The sequence below is a fragment of the Manihot esculenta genome, chromosome 8 (genome assembly GCF_001659605.2).
Source record: "Manihot esculenta cultivar AM560-2 chromosome 8, M.esculenta_v8, whole genome shotgun sequence".
Lineage (NCBI taxonomy): Eukaryota > Viridiplantae > Streptophyta > Magnoliopsida > Malpighiales > Euphorbiaceae > Manihot > Manihot esculenta.
Window position 1 is genome coordinate 1,400,715 of NC_035168.2, and position 17,988 is coordinate 1,418,702.

Sequence of the window (17,988 nt, forward strand, 5' to 3'; positions counted from 1 at the left end):
ATCCAGTGCGTATAAACTTAGAATAAAATAAATTCAAGCCAGTGCCATGATAAAGCTTTAACTCTATGAAGTATGATTCCATTAAACTTCTCTTTACCTTGATCTTTTGATCGATAAGTTGTATCAGTTAATTAAAATCCTACCAGTAGTAGATGTGATTTCTGTCCAATCAGAAAAATCTTAAATTCTGAGGTTTAAACAACTCAAAACTCTACCCTATATATATATATATATATATATATATATATATGTACACGTTAACCGTCACTTTTGTCTATCTAACGCATGCATGCAAACTAATCCCACAATTAATCTCATGGCGTCTGCTTCTGTCCTCTACTCTCTTCTGCCCTTTTTACTTATCTTGCTCCTTCAGACGAATCATATTTCATCTGCAAAATTTGGCGAGAGGTACCATGAATGCGATTGGCTTGGTCGGCCAAATTTCCCTTCTGGAGATTGCTATCCTCCATCAGGAGAACGAAAAGGACAATATCTCATGAGTTATTTCTTCCCACCAAAAAACAAGGTAATAATAGAGCTTCACAAGATTAAGCAAGCCCTTTGGGATGCTGGCTACAAGATTATGGCTTTGATCATTGAGAAACAGCTACCCTCGATCATCCCTTTTAATGAGTTCCCACAGGATAAAATCGCCATATACAACAACAACACAATCACTATATTTGTTCCTCGTGATGAAGCTGTGAGCATTAAGGGTTGGATGAGACTCGAGTACCAGGTTGTGATATCCAAGGTTGCCAGAGAAGATTTTTATTTAGGATGGCTAACCAGCGGCTCAGAGCTATTGACGTTGGACATTAATCACAACACTCTCTTGGTGACTGATGTTCCCAAGTATGGACATGCGAGGATTAATGATGTTAGAATCACAGAATGGAATATTTACAATGACAGGCATGTTATTGTTCATGGAGTTGAAGATTTCTTTGATCCCAATTTTCCTTTGACGTTTCCTTGGACTAACAGTTTTCTAGATGATGACATAGATTTAGATTGAATTCAGGTTTCACTTTTGTTTTACTATAACAATATGCCATATGAATTAGTTCTATGTTATTAGTTTTTCATGTTTCCATGTTATCAAGATTTTTTAATCTTAGAATTATCAGTTTTTTAATTAATGTTTTCATGTTGATATAGATTTGGTTTCGGTTTGGTTTGGTTAATGTAAGTTTCAGTTGAATTAACAAAATTTTTAAGAAGGGAATTAATGTTGGAAGAATTGTTGAAAAACATAATGTACAGTTCATTTTTCCAGCAGAAGCTGATGTGAATTGAAAGCAAGCACAACTACAGGCTTGCTATAACATTGATACAAGGGCTATCATAATGTGAAAAGAAATCAAGCAAAACATAGCAATGAAAATGGTGAAAAGACCATAGGTAGAGGGTGGTAGCAATGGAGAACTGCTTCCTGAGTAGTCATCCAAATAATAGTAGCCGGAATCTTCACCGGTGCCACCACCACCAACACCATTAGCTCCAGTGCTCCACATTCCTAGGTTGTTGTCCCTGCTCATCAATAAATATAATTCATTTATATTAGGAACTGGAGTCTCTAAAAACTCATACTAGGAACTTTTTGAAGCCTAAACAATTGTAGTTAGTGCCTAAGTAGACGGCTTTAGTTCCAGCAACACAAGCAAAGCTCAAAATCAAGCTCAAGCCAATAAGAAATTGTATGGGTTGCATTGGATGCTTGGATTGGATTTTGATTAGATAGATGGGACCATTAGTGGCAACTCCCAATTGGTAGGGCATATTGAGTGGTTAAAAGCAAAAGAAAAAAGGCATAGAATTAAAGAAAAAAAAGGACCAATGGGTTTTAGCTCGTTCGCACTGACTTATCTCCAGAGTTGAGAGATCTCAAATTCAAACATGATGATCTGAGATCCACGCTGGATGCCATCAAAACCCCATCCTGCCAACAGGGAAAAAAAAAAAACAAACAAACTAAAGAAAGAGAGGGAGGGAGAGAGTTACCTTCCACCAACACCAAGGACGCCTGCATGCATGGTGATTAGATCAATAAAAGCAGCAGACTTAGGCTCGACACTGTAAGCTTTTTCATACTTAACCTCTAATCCTTCCCCTGATGCTACGAAGAATGCTCCATTCACCAATATATCTCCTTCTGATCTCCAATTCCAATCCTTCCAACCTCCTTCTGCTGTGTCCACTCTCTTTGTTACCTGCAAAACTCCCTCTCTTTGGAACTCAGTCGGAACAATTGCATAAAAAAAAATAAAGAAAGAACAGTTGGTTTAGTTACCTCTTTGGCATTGCGATCAGCAGGAGCAGTGTAGCGATTGGCTTGGCTGTTGATTGTAGGATTCCCACTACCTCCAATTGCATACATTTCCCATCTTGTAAAATCATTATTCACCACATGAATATAGCCTCTTCTACATCTTGGCATTCTCTGCACCAATTCCTCACCAAAATGGTTGAAGGCTATGGTCACTTGCATCCCAGAATCTGGCAAATAATCATCACTGTGACCCAGCAGCATCACCTCATTGTGATGGGAGAAATAGTTGTTTGATATTGTGATCCCTGTTGATCCCATCACTGCATCTATCAAACCATCCTTGCAGTGTGAAAGTGAGCAGTGATCAATCCATATATCCTTTGATCCAAAGATTGATATCCCATCACCATCCGATTTTGTGCGGTACCCATAGTGCGTTGGACTTGAACGCACATTAGTATTTCCTGAAATATTGAAACATCATAAATATTAGGGGTAATTTTGGAAACATGAAAATAGGAAGGGTTTAAAAGTCCAAAAAAGAAACTTGAAATGTGAAAACTTGGACTTTCTTTTGGGATTTCTAGAGACCCACCCGCAGATTTAGGGATTCTAAACTTATGTGTCTTTTGATGATTACTGTGTTTTTTAATTTATTTTTTTCTTTTTCAATTATTTTGTGAAAAATAAAGTTATAGTAACTATTATGTCTCACCACCAAATTTTCTGTATTGTGATTGATGGGTGTGTGTACTAGTACTAGCATTTGTTCCAAAAAGAAAATTAGAAAGAAGAAAAAAAAAAAAAGGGCAAAATCAGCAAGATCTTACCTGAAGGAACACAATGGTGGATGTGAATATTGTGAATGATAACATTGGTGATATACTGCAGAGTAATGCAGCCACCACCCACAATGTGCACATTGGCCCCACGTCCATCAAGAGTCTTGAAGCTATTGAAAATGAGCTCCTGCGACAGCCTAATCAGCATATTACTTGGAAACACAATCCATAGAGGCTCTTCCTGAATCACTGCATATCTTAAAGTGCCTGGTTTTGGGTTAACGGCATCGTCGTCTGAGGAATCAGTGACTATGTAGTATTCACCATTCTTGCCTCCCAATGCATACTGACCGAACCCAATTGCGCAGTCGGCTAGCCTCTGGCGGTTGTTGGCCCAGTCTGGGTCACATTTCCAGCAATCGTCAATTGGGTTACCTGTCAAGCATGTGGATTGGTCTTTTTCAGATATTTGTAGCATCTGCCTTCTTGACATGGAAGCATTTACTCTTCTGCAGTTTACACATGAGAAGAATAATTGAGAAACATAACGAAATAAAAATCACTGCAGATATTCACCTACCAACCAGCAGGATCATAAATGGCTGTCTGCTGCAGAATGCTAGTAGCTAAAATGAAACGCAGGCTTCAAATTCTTAAAAAGTGTGAAAATTGTCTGTTTGGTTGGATTTTTTTAGTAGGAGGAACCATTGAATTAACTAAGGCAGCAGAAGACCCAGGATTTCAAAAAGGAAACTAAAGGTGAAGAAATGAGTACATAATGTAATGTGTGGGTGGAAATCAACTTATGTGCAAGTAAAGGAAGAAAAGTGCAGGCGCCAGGCAGAATGAAAGCAGCATTGTACCTTTGAACTTCTTGAGCGACTTCTTCAGGGTTGGGGTGAGGATTTGGAAAAGTGAGGTTGAGCATCGCTAATCCAAGTGGAGAAAATAAGCTCAGAAGAAGAATCGGGACAATGCAGTTCATGAGCAGCATTTTTGCTCCAGAGAAGAGTAATGGGTGGTGATTTCTACTCTTGAGAGAAAGTGGGACTTCTCTTTTTTTTCTATTCCAGGTTTGAAGATGCACTTGCTGCTTTGTAATTAAGATGCATCTTGGAGAGTTTGAGCTGGTGATTATTGAAAAGAAAATGCTAATCTTAATTGTAATTATGCTTGTATGAGTAGAGTAGAGAAGGATATCACTTGATCCTCCTCTCTCTCTCTCTCTCTCACTCACTCACTCTGTTTCTATCTGCAGCCTTCAATTCTTCACTATACTTATTGGTCTCTTCACTTATAATTATGGCAACTACTTACCTTTTGGGATCCACTTCAGCGGTGAGAGATAGAAAAGAGAGAGAGAAAGAGAGAGAGAGAGAGAGACTGTGCTTTGCACTGATAGAAGGGAAAGCATAAGGCCCATCTCGAGGAAAAAGGTCTTGCAATTTTCTTCGAAGGATGTAATAAGGAGGTTTTAGCTATATTAGAATTTACTATAATCAATTATTATAAAAAAAAATTATTGTATATAAGAGGACATTATCCATTAGGTGGTGAAAGACCTCAAAAGTCACAATGGAGCCAGAAAAACGTCTACTCAGAAGTCATCCTCATTTCAAGTTAAACACTCAAAGAGCCATTGGATCAACTTTGTATACAGGAGCATAGCTGCAATTTTTTAGCCCTTTTCCAATTTATCCATTTATATGGCTTTCTTTTTAAAAGCCTTAAAAAAAATACGATATCAATTTTTTATATGATTTTATTTTTCTCCTTTCTCTCTAAAAAAAAGGAAAAAAAGGAAGCATGATTCTTTCAGTAGGAGCAAAATGAATCTCCATCTTTGAAATTTTCTTGAAAAGCACCTCAGTTGGGATGAGCATATTCCTTTCCTCTTCAACATGCAAAGCAATTCACTCTACCTTTTAATAAATAAATAAATAAAATATATGTAATTATTTAATTAAATAAATAAATAATAAAAACAATCGCCCTCTTTCTCTTTAACTAAAACTGGGCCAGTTTTTTTAAATGTCTGCTAAAGAATAAATTTGCTAAGGACACTACAGAAGCAGAGGGCCCGCATTATTTTTTTAAGTTCATTTTATCAGAAAATACATTAAATTATCATCTCAATTTTGTAATATACAGAGATTATAGTATATAATAATTGTTCTCTTCTCATTTTAATTTATTATATCATAATTCTTAAGAGCTGTATGCGCATTGATAAAATTAAAATTAAAATTAATTGTATTTAATTTATTGTAAATTTAGAGACAACAATCTTTTTTGGAAAAAGAAATCACGGAGGGTGATAAACTAAACGGAATTAGTAGAGAGGAGTGCTCCCTCGCAGGTGAAGAGTCGCTTTTTGACTCTAAGTATTGAGTGACCCAGCCTGCTTGACGATTATCCGCCGAAAATCATGCTGATGCGTCATGATTGGCCACGTTACCCTTTAGGCTCCTTAGGGTTTAGCCTTACTCAACCCTTTTGCTCAAAATTCATATGCAGTTACTAATGAATAGATTAAATATTAATTAATATCATTTCACACATCAACGGATATAAAAATATATATTTTATTTTTTTCTAAAAATTATTTATTGTAAATTTTAGTAAATTATTACAATTAATTACTAAAATAACTAATATTATTAAATACAATTAATTAGAGATAAAAAGAAAATTTCTGTTTCATTTGTGGACTGTTTGATCATACAGAGAAATTTTGCAGGGAGCTTCTGAAGTTTGGGAATGCGCCAGTGGTTCGAAAATTTGGGCCGGAATTACGTGCCAATCATCGACGCCCTCAGAGTCTTGGCAGCCGATGGCTTCAGGGAGGAGGAGGGGAGCAAAGCATCCAAGGTCAGTCGAGTTTTAATTCTGGTAATTCCACTGATAGCGGACTGAATCCGCCTCCAAATGCGGGGGTCTATAATGATCATGATATGGAAAGGGGTAAAGAGGATCTTGATGTTGGGGAGGATCAAGCTATGGGTTTGGGAGTTGGTGTAACCATTGTTGATCCTAAACGGCGACGTATAGGACCCGATCACAAGAAGGTCATTGGGGAGAGGTCCTCTGTGGTACACGGTTCAAGCAGTGCAGGTAGTAATCAGTCAAAAAATGGAGTAGCGGCGGGTCCTGGGGTTCAGGCCCGCCGATCACAATGAGTTGTATTAGTTGGAACTGTCGTGGGCTTGGCAACCCACGAGCAGTTCAGGCCCTGAAAGAGATGATCAGGGTTAAGAGGCCGAACTTTCTTTTCTTGATTGAAACTTTATGTGGTTCTGCTAGGGTGAATGAGATAAAAGGTTTGTTGGGCTTTGATGATTTTTTCAGTGTGGATAGTTTGGGTCATAGCGGAGGGTTGGCTTTATTGTGGAGGTCAGTCTCTTCTATCTCTCTCTTAAGTTCATCGCAACATCATATTGATATAGAAATCTGCATGGATGGTGTTGGTTCTTGGCGCTTGACAGGGTATTATGGTGAAGCTGATCGTGGCTCTCGCCACTTGTCTTGGCAGAGACTGCGTATGCTGGCATCTCATCTTGAAGCGCCCTGGGTGTGTTTGGGTGACTTCAATGATATTCTTTCTCCATCTGAGAAGCGAGGTGGTCGACCCCAACCTCCACGCTTGATCAATGGGTTTCGAAAGGCTCTTTGTGATTCTGGTCTTATGGAATTTCCTATGACAGGATACCCGTTCACGTGGGAGCATAGCAGAAACAGTGGTAGTTGGGTGGAATCTAAGTTGGATCGTGTTCTTACTAATGCTCAATGGCGTGCCAGGTTCTCTAATTCTTCAGCTGAAGTGATGGGTTTCTCTACATCTGACCATCTGCCTATCCTGCTTGTAGTTAAAGGCTTTGTGGAACAGCGTCATGCTCACTGGTTTCGTTTTGAGAATACGTGGCTACGTGAGACCGGTTGCCGGAATCTTATTTTTGACATTTGGCAGTCTTCTTCTAACATGGATGTTGCGGGTAAGCTTGAGGCTTGTCGTTCTGCTCTCAAATCTTGGGGTATAAATCTTCGTCTTAAGCACAAAGTGGAGATGGATGAGTGCCTTACTATCATGTCCCGTTTACGTGGCTCTCGCCTACAGGAACATATAACTGAGTTTTTACGAGCTAAAGCCCGCTTCTTTCACCTCCTAAATCTCCGTGAGATCTTCTGGAAGCAGCGGGCCAAGCAATTTTGGCTTAAGGAGGGTGATGCTAATACTCGTTTTTTCCACCAGTCTGCCAGTGCTCGAAAAAGCAAAAACATGATTGTCAAACTGCTGGATGATTCAAATGTATGGCGGGACAGGAATTCGGGGTTGGAGGGTGTGATGACTGATTACTTTATGACTCTTTTTACTTCCCACAGTTGTAATTCTGAACATGTTTTGCAGTGTGTCCCGACGTTGGTATCACATGATCATAATGCTTCTCTCTTAGCGCCATACAGTTGTGATGAGGTAAGGTCTGCAGCCTTTTCCATGAAAATTAATAAATCCCCTGGGCTAGATGGTTTCAATCCTGGTTTTTTCCAGCAGTATTGGGATATTATAGGAGATGATGTATCTAGTTTTTGCATTGAGTGTCTGCATTCCGGGTCTATTCCTCTAAAGTTGAATGAGACGGCTTTAGTTTTGATTCCAAAGAAGTTTGTGCCTGAGCGAATGAGCGACTTGCATCCTATAGCCCTCTGCAATATGGTCTATAAGATCATCACTAAGATGATAGTTAATCGGCTTAAGTCCCTTCTGCCCACCATCATCTCGGAGAGTCAGAGTGCTTTTATTGCTGGTCGAAGTATTCAGGATAATATAATCTTAGCTTTTGAGGCCTTGCATGGTTTTAAAGTGCATCAAAGGAAAAAAGAGTTTTCTGGGGCCCTCAAAATGGATATCAGCAAGGCCTATGATAGACTTGAGTGGGGTTTCATTCGGGATATGCTTCTTCGGCTGGGTTTTGCGCAACAATGGGTTGCTTTGCTGTTCTCTTGTATCTCCACTGTTCGTTATTGGATCCTGCATGATAGCAAGGAGTTAGGCCCTATTGTTCCTACAAGGGGATTGAGGCAAGGAGACCCCTTATCGCCGTACTTGTTTATTCTTTGTGCTGAGGGGCTTTCCCGTCTCCTGCAAAATTGTATAAGCAGTGGAAGCCTTCATGGGTATAGGGTTTCTCGGGGTGGCCCGCAGATTTCTCACCTTTTTTTCGCAGATGATAGCTTGATCTTCTTCCGAGCAAGTGTTCAGGAGGCTTTGGAACTCAAGCGTATCCTTCGCATGTATGAAAATGCATCTGGACAGGTGATAAACCTTCAGAAATCATCTATCTCCTTTAGTAGGTACACTCCTGTGGCTCTTCGGGACTCTGTATGCTCAGTACTTCAGGTTGAGGAGAAACCAGATTTTGGAAATTATTTAGGACTTCCTTCTCATGTTGGGAATAATAAGAGGGAAGTGTTCAGTTTTGTTAAGGATAGATTGTGGAAAAGGCTGAATTCTTGGAAGCATCGGGCACTGTCTCAAGCAGGTAAGGAGGTTCTCTTGAAAACAGTCCTCCAAGCTTTGCCAAACTATGTGATGAGCTTATTTTTACTTCCTCGGACTCTTTGTGATGAACTGCAACGCATGATGACTAGATATTGGTGGAGTAAGGGGGCGGATCAAAATCGGGGTATTCATTGGCTAGGTTGGCACAGAATGGCAAAGCACAAATCTGATGGCGGGCTAGGTTTCAAAATTCTTCATAAGTTTAACTTGGCCATGCTTGGGAAGCAGGGCTGGCACATTATCAACAGGCCTCAGTCCTTAGTGGCTCGTGTCCTTAAGGCCCGCTATTTTTCGACACAATTTTTCTTTGAAGCTCCTTTGGGAAGTAACCCTAGTTTTTTGTGGCGCAGCATATGGGAAACTCGGGGTCTGATTCGAGCTGGGGCTTACTGGAGGATTGGGAATGGTCAGTCAGTTTCAGTCTGGGGGCAACCCTGGTTGAGAGAGCTGCCTGAGTCCCTGGTTTCCACAACCCCTCCTTTGAACTATGCTAGAGTTGTTGTTTCAGATCTCATAATTAACCACAGATGGAACGAGAGTTTAATTGCACAGATGTTCAACGAAAGAGATAGAAGTTGTATTTTGAACATCCCTCTTAGTCTTTCATCGTGTTCTGATACATGGTGCTGGAAATTCGAGTCCAAAGGTCACTATTCGGTTAAGAGTGAATATAGGTTCCTGGTTGATGGCTTTCAACATAGGGAAGGGAGCGAGATATGGAAAAGGTTCTGGAAAGCTAAAGTTCCCCCAAAAGTGCTCAATTTCTGCTGGCGGGCTCTAGTTAATGTTGTCCCTTGCCTCTCGTCACTTCAGTCCAAGAGAGTCCCAGTTGATCCTTCATGCCCGTTGTGTCATGTAGCCCCTGAGAATGTCTTGCATATTCTGATTCAGTGCCCTTTTGCCCGCAGCTGCTGGTTAAGCTAGCCGTTGGGTTGGCCTGCGCCTTCTGCATCTTCTTTAAATGAGTGGTTTTCTTTAGCCTTCTCTTCTGCTTCTGTGGAAAATGCCTCCCTTATGCTAATGATCTTATGGGCTTTGTGGCAAAATAGGAACAATGTTGTATGGAAGGGCCAGGGTCAGACTGCGAGTGGTGTGTTCTTCATGGCTCTGAATTTTTTGCAGCAATGGAAAGCAGCCCGGGTCGTGTCCTCAGTAAGCACCATTGTCGACCCGGCTCGCCCGATCTGGTCTCCTCCGCCACACAGTTGGATCAAGGCGAACATTGACGCCTCTTTAAGCTTGCAACGAGGTTCGGTAGGTTTCGGTTGTGTAATCCGGAAGGATGATGGGAGTTTTGTGGCTGCTAGAGCAGGCTCTTTTTATAGCCAGATGGATGCAAAGTGTGCTGAAGCTATAGCATTCCGGGAAGCATTGAGTTGGATTAAAGAGTGTGGATGGGATCGAGTTCTTTTCGAATTGGATGCTCAGGTACTTGTGATGTCAGTTAATTGTGTTTTGTTAGATGATTTATCGTCTTTTGGCCTTTTGGTTCAAGATTGTAAACTGCTTCTATCTAGTTATGAGGAAGCAAAATGTGTTTTTGTTCATAGATCTGCGAATGATGTCGCTCATGTTCTAGCAACATCGGCTCATTCTGAGTCAGGTCAAGGAGTTTGGATTGATATCCCTCCTTCTCATATTATTTTTTTGTTCTCTTTGAATTAATGAAGTTTTCTTGTTATTTCAAAAAAAAAAAATAATAATAATTTTTAATAAAATAATTTATTAAATAGTGATAGATAAAGTGGGCAAAAGGAATATTTTGAGTGTAATCCTCCCTCCATTTCCGCAAATTATAATAAACTTTCTCATAATTATCCATGGTTTAGGGTTTAAAGCACATCATTCTCTTCTTGAATGTTTATAACATTTTTTTAAATAATATTATTATAATATAATCTTTCTTTATTTATTTACACTTCCAACTTCTAACCCACTTGAGTTCACTAGTCTTTATTTTTTTTTTTGTTGGACTTTGGGCCTCATGCTTAGATTTAATTGCTGTCTGCTTAATGCATTCTAATTTACCTTCTTTTTTTAAAATTTAAAAAAAAAAAGGCATTGTGGAAAGATAAAACTTGGAAATAATCCTAACACCTTTGGAAAAAAAAAAAAACGCCTGCAAAGCATGAACTAAACAAGACTTAAAACTCAAGACCTTATAATTCTGAAAACAATTTCATTACGATTAAACTATGACTTACCCATTAAGGGCAACATAAAAGGTCCTCTATTCAAGGGGTGCCCGGAGGTGCGTCTTGATTGTTATCATAACCACCGAAAGCTTGCCTTGGAATGTTGTGATGGTTATTTATTAATTCAGGCTCACCACCCACATCTGAATTCTTCTTCACCTCCGAGTTATTATCATTTTGCTTGATTTCCATCACAGACGCCGACTTCTCACCTCCATTCATCATCATCCTCCTGTTGATGGCAAAACTGAAGTTGGCCATGACAAGAAGAAACAGGAAGGCGGCTAAGAACCTCATGGAGAAATTTTTTTAATGGAGTTGGCCTTTCTTGAAGGCAGCTAGAAGAAGATGTGGGGATTCTTATAGAAGAAAGAAAAAATCTGATCGTGGAGTTTGCTGTAAGGTCTAGATAGATTAGTGGAGTAATGGGCAAGAAGTAATGGTGCAACTCCACGTATTAATTTGTGAATAGTAAAAGAGCACATCGCCGTGGAAGGAACTTCAAAAATCATTGCAAATCTAATTATTATTAGAGCTATCTAGGAGATTACATGGCATATATTATATAATTATTTATATAAATTATGGAGCACTTCAACAAAATTTGATAGGGTAAGCTTATCAAACCCATGGGCAGATTTTTATCAATACAGTATATTCATCTATCATATTTAATTTATTGATTGGAGTCTAGATTGTTCTACAGTTGGTGGTTTGGATTCTTTGGAAGCTTAACGACCAAAACGCGTTTGCTCAATTTCTTCTCAATGCAACTATAAATTATATGCAAAAATAAAAGATTATTGGGAGTTTTGGTCAAAGCTGGTTGACTTGAAAGGAGAGCTTTCCTTAATTTTACTCTGAATTTGGAGAAATAATTTTAGTTACACAAGCTTTCAAATTCAACAGTCAAAAGTTAAATTTATTTTCTCACTTTCGTCATTTGACGGTCAAAACATGCGCGTAAATTTTCCAAGCAGATTCAACTATGATGTTCACATTGTTGTTTTTTTTCCTAAATTCCATATTAAAATATTTATTTAATAAATTACATTTTTATTAAAAGATTATAGTAAAAATAAAAATAAAAATCACTCCATCATGAGAAGAATTAGTCTGAATTCAGCAGTCATGGACCTTTTAAAGTAAGTAAATAAAGACCATAAAGCATATTACTAAATATTCTTAAAACCAATTAATTTTATTTTTATGCTTAGTAAATAGGGTATATTGATAAATTAATAAATAAATTATCTTAAAAAATTATAGGAACCTAGATAGAATAATATGTGTAATAACAAAAAAATTTATTTTTATTTTAATATATTAAATTAAGAAAATAAAATTTAGCATAAATGTGTAAACCTATTCACAATTGCAAGTGATAATTTTTTTTTCACTCAAAAAGAAAAAAGTAGACACATCAATTTCGTAGTAATAGTGGAGCATTTTCTCTTTGATTCTTGACGTTTGCAAAGGGAAACGTTGAATGCAATAATATTAATTATACCTACAACGCCTCAGCTTCTGATTATATATACGTAGAAATAATCTCAACCCAAAACTAAAAATATTTTGCATTAATCTCTCTTTGATTTTGATCAAAACATGAACCAACACAGAGATCACTACCTCTTCTTTACTGCTGCTCTAATCTTTGTCTTCCTCCTACTCCTCCTTTCATGTCATGCAGCTCAAGAAAATGGTAATAATCCATTAATGCAACAACTTAATATTAATCATGTTTGTTAATTACGTGTGGTGATGGTTAAAGATGGGTATTTGAGATTGATTATGTGATGCAGAGGTGGAAGATGAGAGGGAATTCGATTACACTCCAGGGAGTGAGAAAGGACCAGAACGCTGGGGAGAGCTTAATAAAGACTGGGCTTCATGCAACTCTGGGAATTTGCAGTCTCCCATTGATTTGTCTAATCGAAGAGTTAAGGTTATCAGAAAGTCTTTACGACTCAAGAAGAACTACAAGCCTTTTTCTTCTGTACTCAAGAATCGAGGCCATGATATTTCGGTATTTTGGAAATTAAATTAAATCTTTATTTGTGAAAAAAAATTAATTATATTAATGGCATAGTAATTGGATTTGGGTATTGATCTCATGCAGCTTCAGTGGGAGGCACACAACGCTGGATCAATAGAGATAAATGGGAATGAATACTTTCTGCAACAATGCCATTGGCACTCTCCTTCTGAACACTCCATCAATGGCAGGAGGTCTGTGTCCTCTCTAAATGATTATAAAATGGGTTTATTTTATTTACAGTTTCATGGAAATTGTCCTATTTATTTTTTTAATTAATTGGTTAATTAACTAGGTATGACATGGAGCTTCATATGGTCCATGTAAACACCGACCCAAATGTGAAATACAACATTACTGTAATTGGTCAATTATACAAGATTGGTCCACCAGATGTTTTCCTCTCCAAGGTAGAAATCTCATAATACAACTATTGGAATTGATTTTAAATACAAGTGATATTAAAATCAAAACAAAAATCAAACTGAATTAAAACTACAAGATGCTTGAATTTCATCTAGATATCAAAATTGATGATTTTCTGCTTTTTGACAGTTGCTGAGAGAGATTAGTTCAATGAGTGATCAGAAACAAGAGAGAGAGATGGGAGTGATAGATCCAAGGAAGATCAAAATGGGTGGCAAGAAATATTACAGATATTTAGGTTCCCTCACTGTTCCTCCTTGCACTGAAGCTGTTATTTGGACCATAAACAGCAAGGTATTGTCTATAAAATTACCCACCTTCACTAACCTAATTTACTTTGATTTCTTTGCTTCAAAATAAAAAGATAACTAGCATTAACACCAATTTTTAAACTTCACCCAGATAAGGACTGTATCAGAAGACCAAGTTAAAGCTCTCAGAGAGGCTGTCCATGATGTAAGTGATTAGAGCTGGTGATTATTTTTTTTTCTACTTTATAAAAGAAACAAAAAATTAAAATGAAGAGAATTCACTGGAGATCAACTTAATTTGCAGCATGCAGAGAGAAATGCAAGACCAGTTCAACCAATCAACAAACGAGAGATCAAGCTCTTTGGAGCAGAGGGATAATTACCTCCCATGCATGGAAGCAGTGCTAAGTACTACCTTCATTCCACAATGATTGTTGTTTTAGAGATTTTTTTTATATTTCAAATTATGTGTCTGAATTTCAAGAAAATATTAATTTTTATTTTCCATATATACTTTTACTAGTTTAAGTCATTTAATAATAATATGTGAAAAAAAAGCATGACCAGATATTTTAGACAAATTATTATAAATTACTAAAATGTGAAAGAACAACTATTAATCAGAAGCTACTCATCTCACATCTCTTCAAACCCAGATGAACAAGACGTAGGAATTCCTCGTGTCTGTCTCGTATTGTATGAATTGCATCTTAAACACTTGTGTGCTACAATATGAAAAATCACTTCCGATGTTTCCCCACAGTCATTGCAAAGAATCCAAACCTAACCAATGATCAACAAGAAACATTACTGTTTGAAGAATTAAAAGTTGTCTCTTGCAGAACTTGTAAAAATGGTATATCCTCTTCCTTACCATATTATTTTCATACATTTGAGGCATAGGTGTTGAAGCAACCTGTATTTTGGTTACAGCACAATTTAGCGACAAATAAAGCACAAAACTCAAGCAGGAACAAGCACATGGTTCTTTATTTACAATGAAATTCGCTTTATCATAATAAGACTTACCTCTTGATCTAGTTTTTCCCACACACGAGACATATCACAGTATGACTTTGAGCAAACAGGACATGCATACCTGTCGGAGAACTCTCAATATAAATACCAGGAGCCAAAAGAATTACTGTAGTATGTGCAAAATGGCACATGTAATTATCGCTCCGAAAAACTTACTGGAAATGCCGCTCCATCTCTTTAACACACTCCAAATGTATAGTGTGTCCACAAGGTAAGACAGTAATATCTTTGCTCTTTCCACACAGTTGTGTGAATCCTTCAACAAGATTGAATAGCAACATCCTAGAACAAAAATGGTCCCATTTAGTCATTAAGGCAATTCAGCAAACACCATGAGTAGCAATTTCTCTGGTATGTTGAGAATCTTACCACATCTATTACAATGGAAGAAATTCTCCTTCCCTCCAGTTTTGCAATGCCAAATGACGCAAAATTACGAAAAGATCAATATAAAGCATACAACATCAGATGATTGAAGAAAAAAAAATATATTTGGTGCAAAGATATAAACGTGCAGATTCCACATTCATTGCTATGGTACTGCTGCTTAGAAATCTAGCAGAATAAAACCATTCATCGAATTAACACTAATCAAGCTAAAATATTCAACAAGAAAAATGTCTCAGAAGCTTACATCATCATCAAAGACGTTGCATTTGGAGCAAAAATACTTCCCCATGCAAACCCCACAATGGATGCAGTGCTGCTGAACCTGAGGAAGCATCATGAAAAATATAAACCCCATTCTTAATAAAAAAATTTCCTGGGAATATTGCTATTCTTGTTAGTTTGTGATTCAAGAAGAAACTTACATCTTGTTCTGTGCCACACAAGGACAAATGACCTGAAATACATAGTAACATAGTGATGATGAATTAGTTCTTTATTATATTGATTTAAATAAAGGAATCAAAGAACTTGAAAAAGAAAAACGACGTGGGGCAAGTCCTCAAGGTGGGGAGAGAAAAATAAAGAAAGGGAGAGTCCATAATATTCCAACAGAAAAGTAAAAGCTAAAACGCTGAACCTTATCCAAAATCTTTTTTTTTTTTTCCAAAGAAGAAAAGAAAAAAAGTTGTATATTATGACAGAACATATTACTCTTTTTCATGACAACAAACATTTAAATATCATTTTGAAAGTGATTTAAAAAAAAAAAAAAGGAACAATGAGATGGTAATATGCTGAAGTCTACCCCATTATTTTTCATATTCCTCTTATCAAAAGAAAAGAATATATGAAATAAATTACCAGAATTCATAATTCTTTGATGCTATAAATAAGTTTAAAATATGAGAGAAATTCATGATTAACCCTTTTCAATTCGTGGCGAGGAACGTAATGACGATCAAGGGGATTAACTTCTATAGAGTTCTGTTCAAAACAGCATTGACTGTAAGCTTCAAAATTTTATTTTATTTTTTTAGAAAAAAATTACACCTTTCAACTGAAAAGAATAATTTCCAGTTGAAACTAGAAGAGGAAATGATGCTAATTATAAACAGATAAATCATAGAAGTAAAGAGTTAACCTTTGCTTGGTTATGGCAATGCCTGCAATCAAATGTCTCATCACAACAAGGTGCTCTGATCTTACATCTCCTTCTATACTGCGAGCAACCAATGAAAAAAAGTAAAAATCAATAAACACCAATTCAAAGCTGACGTGAGGGGGAAAACATGGAAAATTGAAGAATTCCAAAAGCTTGATTGTTAAAATGAAGAGATTGAAGCATACCCGAAATGCACAAACCCAAGATCCAGTGGAGACGCATCTTCATGGCGAAAATTCAACATCCCAGCCTCAAAACAACTCTCCATGAGCTTGTCCTTCTACAGAATCTGTTTCGATTCCTCAGGTGTTAATCTTTTACCTGAAATCAAACTGCTCTCAATTCCCATTTCGATACAAAATCAAACGCCAGGCAAAATAAAAAAGAAGGGACCCAAATAATTCGGGTAAATCGAAGTTACAGTGGGGTTTGGAGGAGGATGTCTGATCATGGGGACATAGGAAAATACTGAACGATTTCGTTTTTATGTTTCAAAAAACAAAATAATCCGGAAGCAAAATGTTAAAAAGATACGTGGAAGGCACTGCACTGCATGAAATAGAACGGCACTTTACGTACCAGGGAAATTAAGGTTGCTTGAACTACGGCCAATAAATCGAATTCTTGGGAAATTGGAAAAATATCCTGTTTCTTGGGTTTTAGGTATCGTAAAAGCTGAGGTTAGTGTCTGAAACCAGATGAGCTGTGATTGCTTTTATAGGAAACGGAAATCTAATTCCAGGGTGGTGGGCGAAGCATGGTAAAAGTGGCATTTGAAGGAAAATGACAGTGGAAACGACGACTTGTATAGAATTGGAATTGCAATTTGTAAACCTAGTTGGTTAGAGAATGTGGATAGATTTGTAGGATTCACTGACGAGGAGTTGGTCCCCGGAGAAGGCTAATTCCCCCCCTTTGCCATTTGGCAGCTAATGAGTGGATGGTCAGAATAATCCGACGAGAAAGTACAAAGGGCTGTTCGTTTATCACGTGTTACATAATGTTGTAGCGTTAATTTTTGTGGAATAAATAAATAAATAAATCTTCGGCTGCTAGAAATGAAATAAAAGCATCAACTTCAAGAATGGATAAGGAGAAAATTATCACTTATGATAACCATCTAAACTTTACACATAGAACTTGGACCACGATCGATTTTTTGTTATTAAATTTGATTTTTTTTTTTATTTACCAACAATTCATTTATGTTGATATCATGATTCTCTCTATCCCTCATGGGCAAGTGAAGTCCTCCATCTGAAAGTGGATATCCTCTTGGAATGAATGAAAATAGTTTATGTTGTTCTGTCTTGTTGCATATCTTGTGTTGATCATAAGCGTTTAGTTTTGGATTTGCATGTTTGCTTTTTACTCTTGTTTTTGTTGATTTTCTATTTTTTGGCTTCGTTTGTACTTTATCTGGCTCTTGGGAGAAGAGGTTACCCTAAGAGTTAAAATGTTTAGCTGAAAATCTTTCCTTCATTGCCACCCCCTCCCGCTATACTGATTGAAAGGCGTTGGACTCTGCTTCCTTCTCAATTTTTCTTTCTTGAATCACTTTTACTGTGTTTGTTGCGGCGTTGCTCTTTATTGTAGGTTATCTTGTAGTTGGTATTCAAGGGCTCCTAGGCTTCTGGTCATCATGGCTTCTTGTATTTAAGAGTTGAGCACTAACACTGCCTCCTATTATCACATTGTCGATAACCTCTTCCCCTTCCATGTGTCAAATTTAGATTCAATCTTTTTTTTGTTTTTTTGAAAAAGTAAGACTTTTTTGGATTTCTAACTGTAACTTTTTTTAATGAAATTTATTATTGATAAAAAAAAATTTCAAGACATATTTAAGTTAAAGTCTGTTTAAAATATTCTTAAAA

At 37.2% G+C, this 17,988-nt stretch overlaps 3 protein-coding genes across 4 annotated transcripts; 1 reads left to right on the forward strand and 2 right to left on the reverse strand.

Moving 5' to 3' along the window:
• Positions 1-1,246: 1,246 nt before the first annotated feature.
• LOC110620749 (probable pectate lyase 12) lies at positions 1,247-4,369 on the reverse strand. Its single transcript, XM_021764593.2, has 5 exons — positions 3,921-4,369; positions 3,106-3,566; positions 2,297-2,739; positions 2,008-2,216; positions 1,247-1,536 (listed from the first exon to the last, which is right to left on the reverse strand). Exons 1-5 carry the CDS (start codon positions 4,049-4,051, stop codon positions 1,326-1,328), a joined length of 1,455 nt encoding a protein of 484 aa, XP_021620285.1. The 5' UTR covers positions 4,052-4,369; the 3' UTR covers positions 1,247-1,325.
• An 8,024-nt stretch (positions 4,370-12,393) lies between these two features.
• Positions 12,394-14,031, forward strand: LOC110620750 (alpha carbonic anhydrase 7). 2 transcript variants are annotated; one of them, XM_021764595.2, is made up of 7 exons: positions 12,394-12,514; positions 12,615-12,838; positions 12,932-13,041; positions 13,143-13,257; positions 13,403-13,567; positions 13,676-13,729; positions 13,829-14,031. In XM_021764595.2, the coding sequence occupies exons 1-7, from the start codon at positions 12,418-12,420 to the stop codon at positions 13,901-13,903; spliced, it is 840 nt and encodes a 279-aa protein (XP_021620287.1). In that variant the 5' UTR covers positions 12,394-12,417; the 3' UTR covers positions 13,904-14,031. The 2 variants fall into 2 exon arrangements, with proteins under 2 accessions (XP_021620287.1, XP_021620288.1); XM_021764596.2 differs by having other exon boundaries at positions 13,681-13,729.
• On the reverse strand, positions 13,996-17,022 carry LOC110620752 (E3 ubiquitin-protein ligase RZFP34). Its single transcript, XM_043958932.1, is given in 11 exon segments — positions 13,996-14,307; positions 14,399-14,440; positions 14,554-14,623; positions 14,719-14,797; positions 14,800-14,844; positions 14,932-14,959; positions 15,197-15,274; positions 15,375-15,406; positions 16,094-16,171; positions 16,300-16,435; positions 16,694-17,022. Coding segments are annotated over 7 exon segments (456 nt in total). The 5' UTR covers positions 15,242-15,274; positions 15,375-15,406; positions 16,094-16,171; positions 16,300-16,435; positions 16,694-17,022; the 3' UTR covers positions 13,996-14,160.
• Positions 17,023-17,988: the final 966 nt, after the last annotated feature.